Source organism: Nomascus leucogenys, chromosome 18 (genome assembly GCF_006542625.1).
Source record: "Nomascus leucogenys isolate Asia chromosome 18, Asia_NLE_v1, whole genome shotgun sequence".
Lineage (NCBI taxonomy): Eukaryota > Metazoa > Chordata > Mammalia > Primates > Hylobatidae > Nomascus > Nomascus leucogenys.
The window spans coordinates 8,212,772-8,238,623 of record NC_044398.1 but is presented as its reverse complement, the minus strand read 5'-3'; the positions used below and the strand labels follow the sequence as shown (position 1 = coordinate 8,238,623).

General features: G+C 40.0%; 1 protein-coding gene and 1 pseudogene across 2 annotated transcripts in view; both read left to right on the top strand.

Moving 5' to 3' along the window:
* Positions 1-25,852, top strand: part of IPMK (inositol polyphosphate multikinase) — an 82,392-nt gene that overhangs the window by 35,979 nt on the left and 20,561 nt on the right. For both annotated transcript variants that reach the window (XM_004093040.3, XM_030798008.1), the window contains exons 3-4: positions 7,496-7,592; positions 18,531-18,703. In XM_004093040.3, the coding sequence (XP_004093088.2) occupies positions 7,496-7,592; positions 18,531-18,703 (270 nt within the window). The remainder of the gene's footprint in view (positions 1-7,495; positions 7,593-18,530; positions 18,704-25,852) is intronic.
* Positions 21,803-22,357, top strand: LOC105737818 (annotated as a pseudogene).

Here is a 25,852-nt window from a genome sequence, read left to right as displayed (position 1 = left end):
TTATTGTGTGGGAGTTTAAGTCCCTTTGTAGGTCACTCAGGACTTGCTTTATGAATCTGGGTGCTCCTGTGTTGGGTGCATATATATTTAGGATATTAGCTCTTCTTGTTGAATTGATCCCTTTACCATTATGTAATGGCCTTCTTTGTCTCTTTTGATCTTTGTTGGTTTAAAGTCTATTTTATCAGAGACTAGGATTGCAACCCCTGCCTTTTTTTGTTTTCCATTTACTTGATAGATCTTCCTCCATCCCTTTATTTTGAGTCTATGTGTGTCTCTGCACGTGAGATGGGTTTCCTGAATACAGCACACTGATGGGTCCTGACTCCTTATCCAGTTTGCCAGTCTGTGTCTTTTGATTGGAGCATTTAGCCCATTTACATTTAACGTTAATATTGTTATGTGTGAATCTGATCCTGTCATTATGATGTTAGTTGGTTGTTTTGCTCGTTAGTTGCTATAGTTTCTTCCTAGTCTCGATGGTCTTTACAATTTGGCATGTTTTTGCAGTGGCTGGTACCGGTTGTTCCTTTCCATGTTTAGTGCTTCCTTCAGGAGCTCTTTTAGGGCAGGCCTGGTGGTGACAAAATCACTCAGCATTTGCTTGTCTGTAAAGTGTTTTATTTCTCCTTCACTTATGAAGCTTAGTTTGGCTGGATAGGAGATTCTGGGTTGAAAATTCTTTTCTTTAAGAATGTTGAATATCGGCCCCCACTCTCTTCTGGCTTGTAGAGTTTCTGCTGAGAGATCAGCTGTTAGTCTGATGGGCTTCCCTTTGTGGGTAACCTGACCTTTCTCTCTGGCTGCCCTTAACATTTTTTCTTTCATTTCAACTTTGGTGAATCTGACAATAATGTGTCTTGGAGTTGCCCTTCTCGAGGAGTATCTTTGTGGCGTTCTCTGTATTTCCTGAATCTGAATGCTGGCCTGCCTTGCTAGATTGGGGAAGTTCTCCTGGATAATATCTTGCAGAGTGTTTTCCAACTTGGTTCCATTCTCCCCATCATTTTCAGGTACACCAATCAGACGTAGGTTTGGTCTTTTCACATAGTCCCAAATTTCTTGGAGGCTTTGTTCATTTCTTTTTATCCTTTTTTCTCTAAACTTCCCTTCTCTCTTCATTTCATTCATTTCATCTTCCATCAGCGATACCCTTTCTTCCAGTTGATCGCATCTGCTACTGAGGCTTCTGCAATCTTCGCGTAGTTCTCGAAACTTGGCTTTCAGCTCCATCAGCTCCTTGAAGCCCTTCTCTCCATTGGTTATTCTAGTTATCCATTCTTCTAATTTTTTTCAAAGTTTTTAACTTCTTTGCTGTTGTTTTGAATTTCCTCTCATAGCTTAGAGTAGTTTGATCGTCTGAAGCCTTCTTCTCTCAACTCATCAAAGTCATCCTCCATCCAGCTTTGTTCCGTTGCTGGTGAGGAACTGCGTTCCTTTGGAGGAGGAGAGGTGCTCTGTTTTTTAGAGTTTCCAGTTTTTTTGGTCTGTTTTTTCCCCATCTTTGTGGTTTTATCTACTTTTTGTCTGTGATGATGGTGATGTACAGATGGGTTTTTGGTGTGGATGTCCTTTCTGTTTGTTAGTTTTCCTTCTACCAGACAGGACCCTCAGCTGCAGGTCTGTTGGAGTTTACTAGAGGTGCACTCCAGACCCTGTTTGGCTGGGTGTCAGCAGCGGTGGCTGCAGAACAGCGGATTTTCGTGAGACCACAAATTCAGCTGTCTGATAGTTCCTCTGAAAGTTTTGTCTCAGAGAAGTACCGGGTTGAATGAGGTGTCAGTCTGTCCCTACTCGGGGGGTGCCTCCCAGTTAGGCTGCTCAGGGGTGAGGGACCCACTTTAGGAGGCAGTCTGACCGTTCTCAGATCTCCAGCTGCGTGCTGGGAGAACCACTACTCTCTTCAAAGCTGTCAGTCAGACAGGGACATTTAAGTCTGTGGAAGTTCTTGCAGAGTTTTTGTTTGTCTGTGCCCTGCCCCCAGAGGTGGAGCCTACAGAGGCAGGCAGGCCTCCTTGAGCTGTGGTGGGCTCCACCCAGTTCGAGCCTCCTGGCTGCTTTGTTTACCTAAGCAAGCCTGGGCAATGGCGGGCGCCCCTCCCCCAGCCTCGCTGCCGCCTCGCAGCTTGATCTCAGACTGCTGTGCTAGCAATTAGCGAGACTCCGTGGGCATAGGACCTTCCGAGCCAGGTGCGGGACACAATCTCCTAGTGTGCCGTTTTCCAGGCCCGTTGGAAAAGCGCAGTATTAGGATGGGACTGACCCGATATTCCAGGTGCCGTCTGCTTCCCCTTTCTTTGACTAGGAAAGGGAACTCCCTGACCCCTTGCGCTTCCCGAGTGAGGCAATTCCTCGCCCTGCTTCGGCTCGCGCACAGTGCGCTTCACCGACTGTCCTGCACCCACTGTTAGGCACTCCCTAGTGAGATGAAACCGGTACCTCAAGCAGAAATGCAGAAATCACCCGTCTTCTGTGTCGCTGGGGCTGGGAGCCGGAGACCGGAGCTGTTCCTATTCGGCCATCTTGGCTCCACCAATCCCTGCTTTTTTTTTGCTTTCCATCTGCTTGGTAGATCCTCCTCCATCCCTTTATCTTGAGCCTATGTGCATCTTTGCACGTGAGATGGGTCTCCTGAATACAGTACACCAATGGGTCTTGATTCTTTATCCAATTTGCCAGTCTGTGTCTTCTAATTGGAGCATTTAGCCCATTTACATTTAAGGTTAATATTGTTATGTGTGAATTTGATTCTGTCATTATGATGTTTGCTGGTTATTTTGCCCATTAATTGATGCAGTTTTTTCATAGCATTGATGGTCTATACAATTTGGTGTGTTTTTGCAGTGGCTGGTACTGGTTGTTTCTTTCCATGTTTAGTGCTTCCTTCAGGAGCTCTTGTAAGGCAGGCCTGGTGGTGACAAAGTCTCTCAGCATTTACTTGTCTGTAAAGGATTTTATTTCTCCTTCACTTACAAAGCTCAGTTTGGCTGGATATGAAATTCTGGGTTGAAAATTCTTTTCTTTAAAATGTTGAATATTGGTCCCCACTCTATTCTGGCTTTAGGGTTTCTGCTGAGAGATCCGCTGTTAGTCTTATGGGCTTCCCTTGGTGTGTAACTCAGCCTTTCTCTCTGGCTGTCCTTAACACTTTTTCCTTCATTTCAACCTTGGTGAATCTGACAATTATGTGTCTTGGGGTTGCTCTTCTCGAGGAGTATCTTTGTGGTGTTCTGTGTATTTCCTGAATTTAAATGTTGGCCTGCCTTGCTAGATTGGGGAAGTTCTCCTGGATAATATCCTGAAGAGTGTTGTCTAACTTGGTTCCATTCTCCCCATCACTTCCAGGTACACCAATCAAATGTAGATTTGGTCTTTTCACATAGTCCCATATTTCTTGGAGGCTTTGTTCATTTCTTTTTACTCTTTTTTCTCTAACCTCGTCTTCTTGCTTTATTTCATTGATTTGATCTTAAATCACTGATACCCTTTCTTCCACTTGATCAAATTGGGTATTGAAGCTTGTGCATGCATCATGAAGTTCCCTTGCTATGGTTTTCAGCCCCATCAGGTCATTTAAGTTCTTCTCTACACTGTTTATTCTAGTTAGCGATTCATCTAATCTTTTTTCAAGGTTTTTAGCTTCCTTACAATGGGTTCGAACATCCTCCTTTAGCTCGGAGAAGTTTGTTATTACCAACCTTGTGAAGCCTACTTCTATCAACTTGTCAAAGTCACTCTCTGTCCAGCTTTGTTCCATTGCTGGGGAGGAGCTGTGATCCTTTGGAGGAGAGGAGGCGCTCTGATTTTTAGAATTTTCCGCTTTTCTGCTCTGGTTTCTCCCCATCTTTGTGGTTTTACCTACCTTTGGTCTTTGATGTTGGTGACCTACAGATGAGATTTTGGTGTAGATGACCTTTTTGTTGATGTTGATGCTATTCCTTTCTATTTGTTAGTTTTCCTTCTAACAGTCAGGTCCCTCAGCTCCAGGTCTGTTGGAGTTTGCTGGAGGTCCACTCCAGACTCTGTTTGCCTGGGTATCACCAGTGGAGGCTGCAGAACAGCAAATGTTGCAGAACAGCAAGTATTGCTGCCTGATCCTTCCTCTGGAAGCTTTGTCCAAGAGGTGCAGCCACCAATATGAGGTGTCTGTTGGCCCCTACTGGGGGATGTCTCCCAGTTAGGCTATACGGGGGTCAGGGACCCACTTGAGGCAGTCTGCTTGTTCTCAGAGCTCAAACACCATGCCCGGAGAACCACTGCTCTCTTCAGAGCTGTCAGGGACGTTTAAGTCTGCAGAAGTTGTCTGTTGCCTTTTGTTCAGCTATGCCCTGCCCACAGAGGTGGAGTCTAGAGGCAGTAGGCCTTGTTGAGCTGCAGTGGGCTCCACCCGGTTCGAGCTTCCCAGCTTCTTTGTTTACCTACTCAAGCCTCGGCGATGGTGGATTCCCCTCCCCCAGCCAGGCTGCTGCCTCGCAGTTCGATCTCAGACTGCTGCGCTAGCAGTGAGCAAGGCTCCGTGGGCATGGGACCCACCGAGCCATGCATGGGAGAGAATCTCCTTGTCTGCCGGTTGCTAAGACCTTGGGAAAAGTGCAGTATTTTGATGGGAGTGTCCCATTTTTCCAGGTAGTCTGTCACGCCTTCCCTTGGCTAGGAAAGGGAAATCCCCCAACTCCTTGTGCTTCCCTTGTGAGGCAACGCCCTGCCCTGCTTCAGCTCGCCTTCTGTGGGCTGCACCCACTGTCCAGCCAATCTCAATGATATGAACCAGGTACCTCAGTTGGAAATGCAGAAATCACCTGTCTTCTGTGTCGATCACACTGGGGAGCTGCAGACCAGAGCTGTTCCTATTCGACCATCTTGGAACACCCCCCTCTTTCTTTTTCTTTCATTCCTCTTTTTCGCACTTTCTTTCTTTCATTTTTTCCTGGGAAGGATAGATTTTTAACCAGTGATTTGATTTCTTGAAGTTCTTCAGATTTTTATTTTATTTGTTAATGTGATAGTACAATATATTTAGATTACTTTTCTTTTTTTTTCTGAGACATGGTCTTGCTCTGTTGCCCATGCTGGAGTGCAGTGGCGTGATCTCTGCTCACTGCAACCTCCACCTCCCAGGTTCAAGTGATTCTCCTGCCTCAGCTTCCTGAGTAGCTGGGATTACAGGTGCATGCTGCCCAGCCCGGCTAATTTTTGTATTTTTGGTAGAGACAGGGTTTTGCCATATTGGCCAGGCTGGTCTGGAACTTCTGACCTCAGGTGATCCACCTACCTCAGCCTCCCAAAGTGCTGGGATTACAGGCGTTAGCCACCATGCCTGGCCTAGATTATTTTTTAAATACAAATTGCCCTCTTGACAAAGCTTTTCCTAGTATTAAAAAAAAAATTCTGCTCTATCAGTTGAGATTCGCTTTTCTTTCCTAATATTGTTTGTTTGCTGCTTTTCTGTTTTTTTCTGTAAGCTTAGCTGCCAGCATTCTTGGAGTTCAGTGGTTGGGGGAGAGAGAAGGAAGCCAAGATTTTTATTTTTCAAGATCTTGCATTTTATTTACTCTCCATGTTTCAGTATAGTAACTCTGTCCTCAGCTCTGCCTCATCCCTGAGTTCTGAGATCCTTTGATTCAGGTCTTGAGTGAACCTCTGTGAAGCCCAAACATCACTGCTCGGGTTAACACTTTTGGTTCATAAGCATGCAAAACTAAGAAGAATTCCCTTTTTTTTCCTTGAGAGCTCAGCTATGCATTTAAGAAAATGTTTGTTATATTTTATTCTACGTTTCAAGATAGAAAGGTTTTTTAGGTTATCTTAGGCTGAGGCGGGTGGATCACGAGGTCAGGAGATCGAGACCATCCTGGCTAACACGGTGAAACCTCGTCTCTGCTAAAAATATAAAAAATTAGCTGGGCGTGGTGGCGGACGCCTGTAGTCCCAGCTACTTGGGAGGCTGAGGCAAGAGAAAGGCGTGAACCCAGGAGGTGGAGCTTGCAGTGAGCTGAGATTGCACCACTGCACTCCAGCGTAGGTGACAGAGCGAGACTCCGTCTCAAAAAACAAAACACACACAGAAAAAAGAAAGGTTTTTAGGTTATCTTGACTGGTATGTTGTAGTAAACACCAGTCCCACGACTTTTAAAAAATATTCTAAATAAGAAGAGAAAATTTATCTTTCTTTCATTTCCGTTCCAGAATTAAACTATGAGTAGTTTCAAATGAATATTTGTAATTTTTTCTGTGCCATTACAGAGATGATACACACATATGTATCTTACTTAATTTCATAGACCTGCTATATATATTTGTATGTCATATGCCTTTTATCTTTTTCATTTATAAATATAGCGTGGAGTTCTTTAGATCAGTACACAGAGATCTACTTCATTCCTCCGTCTTGTAATTAGCTCATCCTCAGCACTGCACCCATGGTCATTGAGCTAGGAATGGAGGGGGACGTTCAGGTATACTTACTCTAAATTACCTTGGCCTGGAAGTGACTAATATGAATCACTTCTAACATTTCAACAGGGGAATCTGGGAAATACAATGTACCACTTGGATATTTGGCCTGCCAAGAGTCTGCCACACTTGAGTTTATTCTGAAGAATTATGTTGCATACAGCTACTTGACATAAATATGGTTTGGCATATATAATTAGATTCTAATATTAAGTTTTTGTAAGCATTTTACACCAGTAAACTTCAATGATTTTAGACAATTAGGTAGAGAATATTTAGGAAAAGTTCATTGGATAAAATGTCTTACATGCCATTTTGTAAACAAAAAATATTATCTCTTTTCTTCTAGGAAAACTAGAATCTAGTTCTAGGATATTAGAATTTTCTAATATATTTTAGCATTATTAATGGTTAGAAATCAAGGAATTAAATGAACAGCAATTAGACTTACATTGTGTTGAAGGATTTTTCAGAGCGAGACTCCGTCTCAAAAAAAAAAAGAAGATAAAAGCAAAAATCACCATGTAGATATAAAATAAATATGAGTTAAAGATTTGCTTTAACATATTATTTAATGAGGGAACCAGATAGATGTTAAAACTTGTTCAAAAGAGAAGTTAAAGAAACACACATTTATGTGGAATAATGGAAGTTTGATGTGAATTTTCATATTGCCACTACATTTCCTCCTCTCAGGGTGCATGGAGGAAAGTCAGAAGAACGTCCTCTGGCCAGAATTTGTTTGCATGTTTATGGACAAGAGTTATTTTGCATTTGCTATCAGTATCTATAACTTACAAAGTTGTAAAATAGTTCAAGGATAGTAAAAGGCTAGAATTAGATAATCAAGAAGAGTATACTCTAAATACATAGTTACTCATTGGAGACACACAGTAATATTTTTTGCTTGTTCCAAATTTACTTGCAATTGAAGCCATACCAGATGAATTATAATTCAACATAATATATTTTATTTGAGAAATGTGCAGGGCAGTTACAAAGCATTGTAAGAACCTAGCAATGTTATATTTCTCTGTTTCAGGTTTATGCTGCTGACTGTTTTGATGGTGTTCTTCTAGAGCTACGAAAATATTTGCCAAAATATTATGGCATCTGGTCACCTCCCACTGCACCAAACGGTAATCTTGTCATAAAAATTATCTTTCAGTTTTAATTCATGAGTGTAGCTTCTTTAAAGGCCTTATGTAAAATTAAAATTTAACTGCGTATGTATTATAAAAACACAAAATATATATGTTTTGCTTTCTAATCTTTCTTTCACTAAATGAAACTTATTAATACTTTTGTTTTCATAACCATTTTTAAAATGGCATATACAGGTAAACGGCTAATCTCTTATAGTTGAATGGAAGCATATATACTTAATACTGTCTTAATTTGCAGATGTTCTGTCCTAATTTATTGTGCAGTTTCTTTTCCCATTTTGAGTAATTTTTTAAAAATCAAGAAAAATATTGTCTCTGCATGACTTCCTCCCTGTCTCTTATCCTATTCTTTCATCCCTCGCCTCCAGGCTTTAAATTACAGTCTTTTGAAAAACACTGGTAAGTTTCATAGAGAATAAAATGACTTAAATAAAGGCACAGAATTTCTCTTTTTTAAGATTAACTAATACCTGAAGCAGTATTTGCCCCCAGAAGGCCTTTGCCAAAACAGACACAATTTAATTAAACAAGCAGCTTGACTGACTGACCACTGACAAAGGTGAATTGAGGGGAAAGGGCTTCAAACTTCAGTGGGTTTAAAAATAACCTATGGTCTTGTTACAATGCAAATATATAAGCCCAACTCCCAGACATTTTGTTTATACAGGTCTATGTTGGAGTGTAGTGATATGCCTGTTAAATAAAAGCCATGGGTGTTTCTGATATGGATAGTTCTTGAACCACACTTTGAGGACTGAAAGAGAAGGGGATTCCAGTGTGAGCCTGCCTATTCCTTTTGTCAGTTCTTGTCTTCCTTTAACTTAATGACTTTGTGTGCCAGGTTTCACTAATAGGGAACCCTGGTATCTCTCTGTGAGTATTCTCAGCTTGCTAATAGTAAATCGATGGCTCCCTTGAGTATTTACGATTCCTCTGTACTTTAATTATATGAAAAAAAGTGAGCTGAAGCTCCATTAACTATCTTTTTTCCTCCCTCCCTTAATTCCTTCCTTCTTTTTTGTGGGCTTACAGGTCTTTTTAGTCCTAACTATATCTATTTGTCTATGATTCAGATCAACATTTTGCTTAAATTAGTTTACAAGTCATTATGATTGCCCTTTGGTCATCATTCCCTATATAATCCCTCGCACACCCATTTAATGCCTTCCTTTTTTTCCCCCTTTGCTGTAAGTGGAAGTTTTCAGGAATGCTATAAATGGGATAAAGGAAAGGAGAAGGTACACTATCTAGAGTCCAATGAACTTTGCTACTGATTGTTGTTAATTTAGAGTAAATCGTTATTCCTCAGTAAAGTGACGCTGAAAAATTAATGAACGTTGCTGAGGATGGTGTTTGATTGAAAATCTAGGTAATTAAATGCTTAGTTTAAAAGATTGTTTGGAAAGAGTAGAATAACTAGCAAATACAGCATAATTACTATGAATAGAGTATACAGAAAGAATTTGGATAAGAGAAGAAACATTTTAATTAAAGACAGCATTTTTAGTTTAGGATTACTAGCATATGATTTAAATAATCAAGGGATTGCTAGTAATCAACCTTTTCGGTCTTCAATACTATATAATCTTGAAGTTCAGCTATGCTAATATAGGAGGAGCAGTAACTTTGAAATAAAAATATTTGGCCTCTATCTTGGTTATTTACAAATGTTATGAACTTGGCTAACTCAGTAATCTTTTTGAGCTCCACCTTTTCTTCTGCAAATAGAAAGTAATACCACCAAGTTGTAAAGATGCATGTTATCTTATGTGAAAATATTTTATAAACTCTAATTCTCTCATTTGAAAATAAATGGCGATATTGGTGCTACTAAGATGAGAGGATGAAGTGAGGAAGCTGAGTGAAGAGAGGAGAAAATGTAAACTGAAGGGAAAAAAGGACAAGGAATAAAGTATATATGATAACAGAGTGGTCCAGTAGTACCAACAGTTGCCTCAAGGGATTTTCTACTTCTTTCCTACTTTGTTAGCTCTGGAAGAAGTGGGACAAAACTGTTGGACCATGCAGATTGTTTTCTTTTGATTTTACTAGCAACCTCATAGAATCATCTTTCTGTTTTTATCCTTTTAATTGCAAATGAAAGAAATAGAAGATGACAAACTTATGTACATGTTTAGCTCACAGGATCATGAAAACATATTTGCTTGAGTTTTAGTAGAATATTACGGTTTTCATTACTGTGTTTTATGTAGTCTTAAACTAATGACATTATTTCCTGTTGGTTTTTGTTCTTGTTGTTTGGGTGTCTTTTCTTATGTGTTCAGGGTAGAGTTTTATAAAGCTGATACTGTTTTTAATAATCCAAAGTAGTAAAATGCTGAAAGCCAACTTGTTCAACAAATTATCATATAATAATTTGAAGAATAAGAATGTTCTGACCAATGAGGTTTTTTCTTTTAATTTTGTTATGATAGTTTTATTGAGATATAATTTACATATCATAAAACTGATCCATTTAAAGCATACAACTCAGCGTTTTCTAGTATATTCACAGAATTATACAATCATCACAATTATCTAATTTTAGAACACGAGCAGTGGAATTTTAAAAATATAACATTTGTTGGCAATTATCTTTGAACATTTCATGCTAGTTATATATAATAAATATCTTTTGTACCTGTGTATAAACACATAAAAGGCTAATACATGTAGCATCAAAAACTGTTGGATATAATTATTTGGAGGGATAGAAAAGTATAACATCGAGTATGTTTGAAAAAATTGAGAGTTTTCAAAATGTAATCTCTAGCCTGATTGATTGGTAGTTTTCTGGAGCTAGCTATTAGTCATGTTGCAGGAGGCATGAACTGAAACAAGCTGACATACATGTCTGTTGCATCCCTCTTCCTTCACCCCTAATCTGGGGACCGAAGGTCTCTACTTGTTATTCTTTCTGCTTTCAACTTGTATTGTTCTCAGGAATAGCTGAAGATTGATGTGGAAAAGAAAGGTCTTATTGTGTTAGTCCATTTTCATGCTGCTTTAAAGATACTGCCTGAGACTGGATAATTTATAAAGAAAAGAGGTTTAGTCGACTCACAGTTCTGCATGGCTGAGGAGGCCTCAGGAAACTTAAAATCATGGTGGAAGGTGAAGGGAAAGCAAGGCACGTCTTACATGGCGGCAGGGGAGAGAAAGTGCAGGGGAAACTGCCACTTTTAAAACTATCAGATCTCATGAGAACTCCCTCACTATCACGAGAACAACTTGGGGGAAAATGCCCCATAATCCAGTCACCTCCCAACAGGTTCCTCCCTCAGCACATGGCGATTCCAATTAGAGATGAGATTTGGTTGGGGACAGAGAGCCAAACCATATCATCTGTTTTTCCAGTTGGCTTCATAATTGGGCAGTGGCTCTTCATCTGGCTTTTCCTTCTTTTTTGTGAGGTTTAGAAATCAAGATGGTAGCTAATACCTAGTAGATTTTCCAGATAAGGTGAGGAAAACCTTAATGAAATTTGAAACCCATATTTTCATAATTTATGAAATCAACAATATTGATTAAGGGGCTGTAAATAAGTATTCTTTCAATTCCCTAAATGCCCTCCCTGTTGTCTTCCCTTTACAGGAACTAGTTATTTATCTTTACTATTTAGTTATCTGTAGATTTTTCGAGATTTTTCTGTAGGGCTCTTTTTGCCTCTTTTTCTTAGGGTATCAAGACTAGCAGTAGAAAACTAGCTAAAGGAAGTTTTTTTGTACCTAACACTTATAAAACAATATGTATATTTGACTTATGTTTAAGATAATTATATTTAATTATATGTTTAACAAGATAGAAAAGTTTCATTCATAGTAACCTTGTGTAATCTTTATTTTTAAATTTTTAAAAATTTCAATAGGTTTTGGGGGAATAGGTGGCATTTGGTTACAAAAATAAGTTCTTTAGTGGTGATTTCTGAGATTTTGGTGCACCCATCACTGGAGCAGTGTACACTGTACCCAGTGTGTAGTCTTTTATCCCTCACCCACCTTCCGCCTTTTCCCCAGAATCCCCAAAGTCCATTGTATTGTTCTTATGCCTTTGCATCCTCATAGTTTAGCTCTGACTTATGAGTGAGAACATATGACGTTTGGTTTTCCATTCCTGAGTTACTTCACTTAACCTAATACAATCTCATACTATCATCAGCATCATGCAATATATAAATATTTTGAGCATGAAAACAATATCCTTGGTAAAGCCACAGAGTGATCTTATGTAGTCTGCTTAAAACAGCAGGAAGTGTTATATTTCTGAACACGTGGTATTTTCATGATCTTTACCTCAGAAAAATTAAGGCACTATAGAAATTCTTTATATACTTTCTATAAATTAATAAATGATAGGTTATTAACCATAGCCTCTTAAACGTAACTTTATTTCTAAACATTGTTACCTCTTGAAATGAACTCCACATATTTATGAAGAGTAGATATCCTTTTATTTATTATACAAGTACCAGCACTAAGCTTTACAGACTCTCTGTCTTAGATCTGGGGTTTACAAGTGCCAGTCCTTAGACTTCTGCAGGACTCACTTCATAAGAGTCCTAAATAGAGTTTTAGAGTTATAAAAGTAAATCTAGTTAATTGTGCTATCTTTATGATACACACGTCTATGAGGGGTATATAGATATGTAAAAATAAGCTCTATTCTAATATTCAAAATTCTGCCTTTACTTGTAAACTACATCATGTGAAATAATCATATTAAAATTATTTTACAAGATATTTTCCAAACATCATATTAATATAGTCTAATTTATATTCCTGACCTTGAACAGAGTGAACTTAAACTATTCCAGATAGAACACATCTATCTTGCCAGGTGCAGTGGCTCTCACCTGTAATCCCAGCACTTTGGGAGGCCAAGGTAGGAGGATTGCTTAAGGCAGGAGTTCAAGACCAGCCTGGGCAACATAACAAGACCCTATATCTACAACAAATTTTAACAATTAGGCCAGGTGCAGTGGCTAATGCCTGTAATCCCAGCACTTTAGGAGGCTGAGGCGGGTGGATCACCTGAGGTCAGGAGTTCAAGACCAGCCTGGCCGAAACCCTGTCTCTACTAAAAATACAAAAATTAGCTGAGCCATGGTGGTAGGCACCTATAGTCCCAGCTACTCAGGAGGCTGAGGCAGCAGAATTGCTTGAACCCAGGAGGCGGAGGTTGCAGTGAGCCAAGATCACACCACTGCACTCTAGCCTGGGCGACAGAGAGAGACCCTGTTTCAAAAATAAAATAAAGATAAAAGAAAAAAAAAAATTAGCTGGGTGTGGTGACATGCACCTGTAGTCCCAGCTACTCAGGAGGCTGCAGCGAGAGGATCACTTTAGCCCAGGAGTTTGAGGTTGCAGTGAGCCATGATTGTACTGCTATACTCCATCCTGCGTGACAGAGTAAGACCCTGTCTCAAACAACAACAACAACAAAAATCTATCTTATTTTTAGTTCATTAGATTTTTTTGGATCAGTCTTAGAACAAATTTATTTGCCGCCATCTTTTTTATGTTACTATTGCATCAAAGAAAACCTAGCTGTCATATTTACTGTAGTAATGTTTACTATCTGTAACCTTGACTAATCTGTAGCTTTTTCTTCAGAATTAAAAAAAAAAAATAGAGAGGCAAGCTGAGCTTATGGATGATGGGGGAAGGAAGGATGAAATAGTAGTCTCAGAGGATGGAAAAGTGAGGAGATTTGGGAAACAGATCATGATAGTTGAGCAACTTTAAGGGCATACTTGAGGTTAGTGGTCAGATTGAGTGTGTTTTGCAGTCATGACACATGCAAAAGAGAGTTACTTTAACTTGAGATGAAATCAATATGTAATAAGTAACTGAGTCTCAGGATTGATCTACCTTGAATTAAGCTCTCTTCTAGGGAAAGAATTTGCTAATGGCATTTTTCAGGGTGAATTAATAATCAGATTTATTTCTATTAATGACAGCCTATAAATCAGTAAAAATCTCAGTGCTCAGATCATGCCCTGTTTTTCTATTTACCTTTTTCAAAAGCACTTGCGGTAAGTTGTGAAATAAATGGTATTGCATTCTTTCATAAGAATTCTTCATCTCTAAAGCAGGTTTTGATGTTTATTATATATAGGTATTCTTTTTAATATTTAACTAAAGGCTAAGGCTTGATATTAGCCTGAGGGTTGGAGGATATCCATTATCAAGTGCATAATTGAGTTATGAATACATTTTTAATTTTGTGTTTATTATGCTTGTCTCATCTGGAAGGGTAAGAGTAGACTCCAGGGAATCATCTTATATTTTTATTTATACTGAGTATCAAAGTTAGACCTGTACCCATTGGTGACCTAACATGGTTAGCAGGTTTTAATATTTATCAGTGACTTGCTTGTTTAATATTTATATATACTTAGAGGTAAAATTAATAAATATTCAGTGAGTACCAAATATGTAGCAGCAATTATGCTAAGTGTAGTGTGATTTCAACTCTTCAAAAGCAGCTCTATGAAGGCAGGTTTTTATCTGTTTTCTTCACCTGTGTGCCTTGACAGTAATTATATATGGAATGTATGAAATTTTATTTTGGAGGGGATGTGGGAATGTGTAACCTGCATTTATGGGATGAGGACTGACACTATGCTAAGTGCTTTACTGTATATTATCTCATTTAGTCTTCTTAATATCCCTGTGGTAGAGTCTGTAATTACCTGCATTTTACATATAATTAAGGTTTTGAGAAGTGCTCCTGAGGTCACAGGCTAGCAAATCGTAGAGTTGAGATTTGAGCCTCCTTTTTCTTCTTCTAAAGCAGTTGCTTTAAACTTTATAATCTCAGTTAAGATTCTTTGGGCACAAGTTATAGAAATAAACTTGAACATGATTAAGCAACAAGGAAAAGTTCTTATAAGGATATGAGGGTGTCTTATGAAAGCCAAGGGCTATGCATCTAAGATGGGACTGGAACTAGAATCTGAACCCTATCAAAGCCCAGGGAGATCTCTCTCTGTATATTTAGTTAACCCTTCCTCTTCTCTCCTCTGCCTTCCTTGCTATCCACACTTCTCCCCTCCCTACCAAGGGACTTACATGTTACAGTACCAATCACCCACAGAGGTCAGCAACAGGTTTTCTCTGCATTCCAGTTCCAAATTGGCAAGACTGACCAAGCTTGTATCAGATATTTGCTCCTGCCCCAGTCAGTAACTGTGGGCCATGGGCTGGATTCCCAAAGTATGATGGTGTTGGCAAAGGGACCACTTCTGTAGGCCTGAGGATAGTTCTTGAGCTAGGCAGACATGCTAATGACACAGTGACATTCTATCTAGTCAGGTGTTTTTAAAACTTCTTTGTCTAAAAGGAAAAAAACAAGAAAACACTGGGTCTTTAGGGCATGGGGGGAATAAACTTCTTTGTCTGTGATACGTAATAAATACATTTTTACATTGCAACTCAATGTTTATAAGACTGAGACCAACCCAGACAACAATACTTAGTCTTACTATATATATGAGATAGTCTCATATATTCTCTTTTCTCTTTCATTTAGGAAACTTCGTTACAACCTATTAAGTTGAATTCATAATCCAATGATGGGTTGTGACCTAGAAATGGAAAAATACTGCTCCACTCTACAACCAGAGGGGCCTAGCCGAAAAGGTGTCCTTTGTTAATCCAGAATTTGGCATTGCTTTGTAAGTGAGGCTGCCTATAGTAAAATGTTTTTGGTCATTTAAGTAACTGAGTCTCAGGATTGATCTACCTTGAATTAAGCTCTCTTCTAGGGAAAGAATTTGCTAATGGCATTTTTCAGGGTGAATTAATAATCAGATTTATTTCTATTAATGACAGCCTGTAAATCAGTAAAAATCTCAGTGCTCAGATCATGCCCTGTTTTTCTATTTACCTTTTTCAAAAGCACTTGCAGTAAGTTGTGAAATAAATGGTATTGCATTCTTTCATAAGAATTCTTCATCTCTAAAGCAGGTTTTGATGTTTATTTTTTAACTCAGAGGGAAAGATAGAAATGAGAATCTCAAATTCTTATTTTCACTTAAAAAAATGTAAGATTAGAGAACAGAAAGGAAACACCAAACCACTCTTCACTAGGCTTAACTTAGTTTTATTTCTGAAGGCTAATAAGAAATAATTTAGCAGTTATTTGGTAATTCCAACCATATGAAACATAACAAGGACCTGAAAGTAAAGTAAAGAAAAACACATTTGGATAGTCTAACTAAATATCAAATAAAACCCATGATATTCATCCCTATTTACTGAAGGGGTGCCTCAATTTATTATAGCGCAAGGAAGGCCAAGTCTAAAGTTTCACCGGACAATCGGAATGGGAAGGGCACTCATTCATTCAGCAAACATTTATTGTATTTCCACTGTATATAGAGTTTGCATTTGTATTTTCCTCCTTTCAAAGAGAAAAAGAGATAGGAGATTTTATTTCAGAGTTGCAAAGCCTGTACCCTAGCTTCTCTTATCTTTATCTTATCATAAAAAGTTTGTTGTTTGTTTTTAATCACTATCAAGTTGACAGGTAGACACTAACCCTACAGTGAGATATAGATGCTGTGACTTTTAGCTATGTTCTCTCACTATCTTTATACTCCCATATACAACTTTACCCCAGTAAGATTTCTGGAGTCTCTTGAGTCTAAATTAATGATAATAAATTTTTGAATGCCAAGGATCTACTGTACTATGTATTACTATCTAATTAGCTTTATTCTGATATTTGGAATTCAAGTCTTTTTACTGAAATTATTATGCAGCCCTAGAGTGGGGCTGGATCTGTTTTCTTCCTTTTTGCTTAAGGTGGTTGGAGATGGGAGGAGAAAATCTGAAGGTAACTGTCCTGTGCTCTTTCTTCTTTCATACCATCCGTGGTTATCTTTTAGACACAGAAGCTTGGGTGTGTTCCAGCTCCTTGATCAGGATATTTCCACTTGTCCCATTAGTTTTCACAGACAGCAGTTTCATGTCTCTGTCAAGATCTTTCGTTTTCTCTTATCCTGAAGGTGTCTGTCTGGGAGAACCCTTCTTTCAAGTGTGGAGGGCTCATTGGGTGTGTCAGTGCTGCTCCCTTGGACTGCAGTAACTTTTTTGTCATATTTGGGCTTAACTTCACTTCGTTCTACAGTTACAACCCTGCTCTCATCTTTGACTAAAGCATAAAAAGTATCTCTTGTCCTTTGAAAGAGAAGATTTATTCCTTTTAAATCTGAGGGGCTTAAAAATTTTTCAGGCCCTAACTGGGTTCTCACTTTTGTTTGAGCACAAACTTCTTTATTGTAATTCAGCAACTATGCTAGTCTTGGTGGAATGGGGATAATGAAAGGACATCAGAGAGTAAGGCTTCTCTTACGCCGGTACTCTTTTATTTAATTCAGAGAAAATAAACACCTTCTCTAACCTTATTTGTCATGTTGGTTGATAGTAATCTTTTCTGTCTTTGAGGAGAAATACTTCTTGTTACATTCCTGACTAAAAAATGAGTCATGATCTCATTCAGAACTTTGAGACAATTCTTTTTTTTTTTTTTTTTTGAGATGGTTTTGCTCTTGTTGCCCAGGCTGGAGTGTGCAATGGCGCGATCTCGGCTCACCGCAACCTCTGCCTCCCAGGTTCAAGCCATTCTCCTGCCTCAGCCTCCCGAGTAGTTGGGATTACAGGCGCCTGCCACCATGCCTGGCTGATTTTGTGTTATTAGTAGAGATGGGGTTTCTCCATGTTGGTCAGGCTGGTCTCCAGCTCTCACCCTCAGGTGATCCACCTTCCTCGGCCTCCCAAAGTGCTGGGATTACAGGCGTGGGGTACCTCGCCCGGCCAAGACGATTCTTTAACCCGGGAAAGGAGGGAAGAATTTCTTTCCTTACTGTTTCCCTCAGGGGACCTGGACCCTGGCTTTCAAACTAAAACTAAAAGCAGGTCAGCCGTGTATGATAACTGGGGCTTTTATAATACTATATTTGAATCTCTATTTAATTTTTTCGTGGAAAGATGTATGCAGGATGCCAGCGTGATATACAGACCAACTTTTGGGGAATGCCTGTGTTAAAAAAAAAAAAAAAAAAAAAAAAAGCAAGATGGGTTGGGCATGGTGACTCACACCTGTAATCTCAGCAGTTTGAGAGGCCGAGGCAGGCAGATCACTTGAGGCCAGAAGTTTGAGACCAGGCTGGTCGACATGGCAAAACACCATCTCTACTAAAAATATAAAAATTAGCCAGGCAGTGGTACACGCCTGTCATCCCAGTTACTTGAGAGCCTGAGGCACAAGAATTGCTTGATCCCGGGAGGCGGAGGTTACACTGAGCCAAGATCAGCCACTGCAATCTAGCCCAGGCAACAAAGCAAGACCATGTCTCAAAAAAATAAAAAGGAAGATTCGTATTTTTCCTTTGAAACTGGTAAGACTTGAATGTATATTTGACAATTATCATTATTTGGATAGGTTTACCCTTTCTTAATCTGTACTTCTGTTGTATTACTCTGTGGGAAGGATTTATTCCTATTACTAATTTTAAATGAATAAATTTTTAAAAATTATTAAAATACTAAGATCTGCTGAAACGTATGGCATAAATTGTATTCACAAGGGGAATGCATTCTGGAAAAGCTTTTGAAATGATTCCATTGCCTTTTCAATATTGTTGGAAACCTTGTATCTGCTGTCTTTTGCTTATGGTTGAATTTATTTAATTCACCTCCTGCAAGAGTTTCTCTGTGATGTTTATACTTGTTATAAATTTGTTGTTTAGGTTTTTTTTTAGGTAGAGTAAGAATAATTATTGACTTTACATTTATTTTAACTTTTTTCTCTGTTTTAGGATTTTCTCATCTTGTTTTTCCCTGGCAAGTACTTGAGTAGTAATATGTTTGCCTATTACTAATTAATATTTTTCTTTAATAACAGATTTATACCTAAAACTGGAAGATGTGACCCATAAATTTAATAAGCCCTGTATAATGGATGTAAAGATAGGGCAAAAAAGTTATGATCCTTTTGCCTCATCTGAGAAGATTCAGCAACAGGTCAACAAGTACCCCTTAATGGAAGAGATTGGGTTCTTGGTGCTTGGCATGAGGGTAAGAGTGCTTATTAGTATAATATGCACATTTCTCTGTACATGTTCTTCCCTTGAAAATTATGGATGTCATTGTAGTACTAATATATCAGAAAATAATGTATTTTGGGATTGAGTTGTCTGTAACTCCCCAGTGTGAAAAGTGAGGGCAAGGATTTAAAAAATTTTTTTTTGTTCACTGATATATGGTCAGTTTCTCTGGTTCAGGAACATAGTAGAGTGATTGATAAATAAATGGATGGATGGCTGAATCTCGACTATAATTCTGGTAATTTTGTTTTAAAGAAGTCTTAAATTTAGGTGCAAGCAAATATTAAATGTAAATGTGATATTGTTTATGATTTTCCCATAAGAAAAGTACTAAATTTATATATTCAGTCATTTTTCTGCATTTTCAAAATATAAAAGAAATTAAAAATTTGGTAATTGTATGGCTGGGCACAGTGGCTCAGGCCTATAATCCTAGCACTTCAGGAGGCTGAGGTGGGTGGATTGCTTCAGCTCAGGAGTTTGAGACCAGCTTGGGCAACACGGCAAAACCCCATCTCTGCAAAAAATGCAAAAACCAGCTGGGTGAGAGGTAGCATGTGCCTATAGTCCGAGCTACTCGGGAGGCTGAGGTGGGAGGATATCTTGAGCCCAAGAGGTCAAGGCTGAAGTGAGCCGTGATCATGCCACTGCACTCCAGCCTGGGTGACAAAGTGAGACCCTGACTCAGAAAAACAAACAACGCCCCCACCGCCTCCACCAAAAAAAAAAAAAGGTAATTGTTTCGGACTTTTGGGGTTAAAACAGTTGTTTTATTTTCTCACAATTCTGTGAATTTGCAATTTGAGCTAGTCTCAAGTGTGCAGTTCTTTTGCTGATCTCATTTAGGGTTCCTCTGCAATCATCTGATGGTTCAGCTGGGTATAGATGGTCTAAAATGACTCTCTCTGATTTATTTGGGTTGTATATAAAACCAGAGAATTGTTCTTGTGTCAGAAAGTTGGTACTGTTGGCTGGGTCTTCTTCTTTGTGGTCTTATCTGTCAGAAGGCTAGCTTGGGCTTTTTTATTTTGAAGTACCACATTCCAAGAAGGAGGAATATAAGGGTTCTTAAACTCTAGGTTAGGAAGTTATTTGTTGTCACTTCTATGAAATTCTGTAGGGCAAAATCTACTACAGGGCTAGCCCAGATTTACAGGGCAAGAAAACAGACTCCACCTCCGATGGTAGGAAAGGCAAAGTCACAGCATGAATAGCAATGTGCACAGGGTGAAGCGAATTGTTGAGGCCATTTTGAAAAAAAAAGAGAAAAAGCGAAGTAATGTGGTGTAAAGTCCTCTAAACAAATGCTGCATCTTCTAGATGTGTGAAGGTAAAATTTGTGGATATACCAAATACTTGTTTATCTATAGTAAGCATAATGGGTAGTTCTGAAATTCCTGTAAAATGATATATGGATCTTCCTTTTTGAGTTCTAAACAGAAGAGCTAATAGGAAGCATGATAGATAAATTGTCATTGTGATGGTAATAGCAAAATTGAATTTGATATTTGGGTTGTGTATAAAACCAGAGAAATTGTTCAATCAGTTATTTCATTTTAGAAAACTATAATTAAATATGAGTATATAGAAAAAGAAAAAACGGTAATGGAATAAAGTTAAAACAAACAAGAAATAAACATCTCACAGGAATCTGATTGGGCAACTATTTAAGCCTCCACTGTTTTCAGATCTCTCACCCTCCCTCTTTCCTTCTGACTTTTAGCAGATGACTGCTTTCTGCTTTAGAAAAAATAAAAATCATCCGACAGGATTTCCCTTAATTTCCTGCTAACAGATGCACATGCCTTACCTGCAGTTGCTTTTATTCTCTCATTGTTCTTTCCCGTCACATTGAAGAATTTTCCATCCTCCTATCTAAGGACAGCTCCTCTGTACACCCTCTGAATCTCATTCCTTCTTACCTCTTCAAGAACCTTGTACTATTGATTTTCTCTTATCTTTCTTATATTTTCAACTTCTGCCTCTCTTTACTGGCTTTTATCGTTTTGCTTTAAATATCTTCAAATCACTGTCAAGTTTTTTAAAAAACAAAACATCAAAACCCCACCTTTAACCTGCTTTGCTTTCCAACTGCAGATTTAGCTTGTCTCCGCTTTACAACCAAACTCATTATTTCTATTTCCCTATTTCCCATTCAGTATTTGGCTCATTCTAATCTGGCTTCTGCCCCATCATGCTAGTGGATTAGCTCTTCATTAAGCACCACCATGCCATTAATTCCAAATGGCATTTTTCATTGCCTTACTTTACCTTGAAAAGTAGCTTTCAATGCCAACCACACCCTCCTTGAAACATTCTTCTTTGAATCTATGACACCCACCTTTCTCCTGTTTTCTGCCTAAGGCCACTTTGCAATCTTCTTTGCCAGCCCATTTCTATTTATTCTTTTTTTTTTTTTTGAGACAGAGTCTTGCTCTGTCGCCCAGGCTGGAGTGCACTGTCACATCTCCGCTCACTGCAAGCTCCGCCTCCCGGTTTGACGCCATTCTCCTGCCTCAGCCTCCCGCGTAGCTGGGACTACAGGCACCCACCACCACATCCAGCTAATTTTTTGTATTTTTTTTAGTAGAGATGGGGTTTCACCATGTTAGCCAGGATGGTCTCAATCTCCTGACCTTGTGATCTGCCCTCCTCGGCCTCCCATAGTGCTGGGATTACAGGCATGGAGCCACTGCTCCCGGCCTCTGTTTATTCTTTAAATGCTGAGGTATTCCTCCTGGTTCCATTTTAATGTCTATCTTTCTTTTCTATTTCTTCCTAAGCGGGGCTCTCTGTTCTCATTATAGTTACACACATAACTCACGAATGTTTATCAGCAGGCTCTGCTTTTTCTTTGATCTCCTGATATGTACGTCTAACAACTTACTGGATACCTTACTTAAATATCTTAAGTGCTTAAAGACATCTTGAACTCAATACATAAAAAACTGACATAGCTTTTTCCATGGTTCCCCTTTCCTGGAGCGCTCTAGCTCCACCACCCTCACCCAGAGCTCCCGGCTCCTGCTAAGCTAGCACCGCTGCCCTCTGTCTCCCTTCAGCTGCCATCATGATTGTTTACCAGCATCTTATCAGCTATGACGAGATAGGTGTTATTTCACATTTATCAGATTTGGGAGATTGCAGATGGGCTCTGCCTGGTGGTGGAGGGGAATATGGTCAGTAGGACAGAGGGTAACATTGATGACTTGCTCATTGGTGGAAATGCCTCTGCTGAAGGTCCCGAGGGCAAAGGTACCAAAACCACAGTTATCACTGTGGTTGATACTGTCACAAACTATCACTTGCAAGAAACCAGTTTCACAAAAAACACCTACAAGAACGACGTCAAAGATTACATGAAAACAATCAAAGGCAAATTTGAAGAACAGAGACCAGAAAGAGTAAAACCTTTTGCGACAGAGGCTGCACATCCTTGCTGATTGCAAAAACTACTAGTTCTTATTGGTGAAAACATGAATCCAGATGGCATGGTTGCTCTATTGGACTATCATGAGGATAGTGTGACCCCATAAATGATTTTCTTTAAGGGTGGTTCAGAAATGGAAAAATGTTAACAAATTCGGCAATTACTTTGGATCTATCACCTGTCATCATAACTGGCTGCTGCTTGTCATCCATACAACATCAGGGCTTAAGACAAATGGGACTGATGTCATCTTGAGCTCTTCATTTATTTTGGCTATGGATGCATGGAGTGAATGCATTGTTTTTAAGAAAAACGTGTCATGTAGGTTGTCTAAAAATAAAATGCATTTAAACTCATTTGATAGAATACCTTTTAATACATATTTAAATTAAATCCGTCTTGTAATGTTCCTGAAGAAGCTGGAGCCTGGTAGTAAGCCACTACTAGAAAGAATAAGGCTGTCGTTAAATAACTTTCACGGTGGAAACTACTTCTGGAACTGGAATATAAAAAATAAGAAGCAAAAGTTTTAATTCTGAGTTGCAGTAAAGGGGAGAGACCATGCTCATAGCAATGCCAACATCTGAAGTGGAGCCTTATACATTTTATCACCTACAATGGAAGTAGTTGACTCTGGAAGAGATTACTAAGAGAATAAAAAGATTCTAATTTAGTTGGGGAAAAAAAACCTCACAAAACTGACACACTCATTATCCCTCTTGCAAACCAGCAACCACAACAATGAAAACAAATCTTTTTTTTTTTTTTTTTTTTGGTGAGATGTTACCCAGGCTAGAGTGCAGTGGCAAGATCATGGCTCTCTGCAGCCTCAACCCCTGGGTTCAAGGGATCCTCCTGCTTCAGCCTCCTTCCAAGTAGCTGGGACCACAGGCATGTGCCACTACACTTGGCTGATTTTTTTTTTTTTTTTTTTTTTTTTAGTACAGATGAGGTTTCACTGTTGCTACTATGCACTGTTTCACTGTTGAACTGAGGTTTTAGTACAGATGAGGTTCACGTTGCCCAGGCTGGTCTCGAACTCCTGGGCTCAAGTGATCCTGGGCAATCCCAAACAGTGCTGGGACTACAAGCATGAGCCGCTGTGCCCAGCCTAAAAACAAATCCCTATTATTCCCTGTCTCAGTAAATGGCATCACCATATATCCAGTTTTACACATTAGAGACCGGGTAGTCAGCCGGGCATGGTGGCTCATGCCTGTAATCCCAGCACTTTGCAAGGCCGAGGTGGGTGGATCACCTGAGGTAAGGAGTTCGAGAGCAGCCTGGCCAACATGACAAAACCCTGTCTCTAATAAAAAATACTAAAATTAGCTGCATATGGTGGCACACGCCTGTAATCCCAGCTACTCGAGAGGCTGAGGCAGGAGAATCTCTTGAACCCAGGAAGTGGAGAAGTGGAGGTTGCAGTGAGCTGAGATTGCACCACTGCACTCCAGCCTGGGTGACAGAGCGAGACTCTGTCTCATAAAAAAAAAAAAAAAAAAAAAAAAAAAACCGGGTAATCACTGTTACCTGTCAGCCATCCATCAATCCTACTGATCTTGATTCCTAAACTTCTCGAGTCCCATTATCACTATTATCCCTCTCCAGAGTCTAGTCTCTCAAGTTCAGTTTTATTTTATAATTCTTTCCCTATACATTGTAGAATGTATATCTAATCATGATATTCCCTATTCAAAAACTCTTCTGTCAGATGGGAGGAAGATGGTGGATGGGAGGCAGGGCTAATGTGCATCTTCCACGTGGATGGACAGAACATTGTGTGGAGATTCACAATGTGAACTGTCATTCCAAAAACCACCACAAGAAAGTACCAGGAAAACCAAACGAATTCACAGATCTTTTGAAAGGATCACTGCAAACTCTGTGAGTTAGGTGAAAAACTGTGAATTCCCAAAGTGTAAGGGGGGAAAACCTGCCTCTGAACACATACCCACTGAGTGAATCTGAGAATCCAGATCACAGTAGGAGGATTTAACCTTACCTAGAGGTGGAATGGATTTAGGGGGCCACGTAAAATGTAAAAGTAGAAGCAACAGCAGGAACAGCCTTGTAGGTACTCCTAGTCTCCAGCGCAAGCCCAGGGAAGTCATCCCTGACTATATCTTACATGGGATCTCAGGGAAGGCAGCCAGTGGAATTAGGGACTAGTCACAGGGTGAAAGAAGCTTGCAGCTGAATTTTGTGGCAATTTCAAGTGGGCATGAACTTACTTGAGCAGAATCCAGGGGCAAATGGGAAATGCTGCAGATAGGAGCACAGGAGCCACCACCATTGTTGGCAGACGAGGAGGGGTGTGGCCTGAAAGCCATGTTTGCTTTCTCGGTGGGGAAGCTTATGGCCCAGGGTAGGTCTGTGTTTCACATGCAGGCTGCCTGGATCTAAACTTGGGGCTGTTAACATGTACTGTGGGAGCAACACCAGCCTCGCCAACTGCGTGGGAGCTGGGTGAGTCCTTTTGCTACTGGCTATTCCCCACTTCTCTGGCAAACTATACAGCACAGCAGAGACAGCAATACGTTCCTCTGGAATATAATCCCATTGGCAGGCCGGGCGCGGTGGCTCACGCTTGTAATCCAGCACTTTGGGAGGCCGAGGCGGGCGGATCACGAGGTCAGGAGATTGAGACCACGATGAAACCCCGTCTCTACTAAAAATACAAAAAAATTAGCCGGGTGTGGTGGCGGGCGCCTGTAGTCCCAGCTACTTGGAGAGGTTGAGGCAGGAGAAGGGCGTGAAACCGGGAGGCGGAGCTTGCAGTGAGCCGAGATTGCGCCACTGCACTCCAGCCTGGGTGACAGAGCGAGACTCCGTCTCAAAAAAAAAAAAAAAAAATACCATTGGCCTGAGAACCACCCCCCATCCCCCACAGTGGCTGCAGCAAGCCCCACCCAAGGAGAGTCTGAGCTCAGACCTGCCTAACCCTGTCCCCACCTGGTGGTTTTTCTCTACCTGCCCTGATAAGACATAAACTCTTGGGAGCTTTATGGTATTGCCCATTATGTGAGAAACCAGAATAATTCCCCCTTGCCAACTTAGGGCAAGCTCAGATCCTACTGCCAATACTGCAAGTGGTGCTCTCTTATAAGCGCTACCTCCTGGCTGGAGGCTGACCAACTCAGGCCATTACAGCAACTCATGACAGAATAACTCTGCTCCCAGGAAGGAGAAAACAACTGCTGAAACTACTGCCTCCAATATCCTGGCTAACCAGTGGTCCTCAGTCTGTCCATGTGACAACTTCACTGCTAGCATAACCAGCATTCGAGAAAGCCAGCACACTAAACCTACCTACGATGAAGGATTCTCACAGAGTCTACATCACTCCCCTGCCACCTCCACTAGAGCAGGTGCTGTTATCCATGACTGGAGACCTGAAGACTGATCGCATCACAGGCAGACATTTTTCAGCACAAACCAGAGCCTGGAGCCAGGTAGCCTTGCTGAGTAGCTAGACCCAGAAGAACAATAACGATCACTACAGTCTGGCTCTCAGGAAGCCCCATCGCCAGGGGAATGGGGAGAGCACCACATCAAAGGATCACCCTGTGGGACAAAAGAATCTGAACAGCAGGCCTTGAGTTCCAGATCTTTTCACTGGTGGGTAGTTTCTCACAGCAGAGACACAATTGCAGTGCTAGGCACAACTGGGAAAGTCTGCACATACAC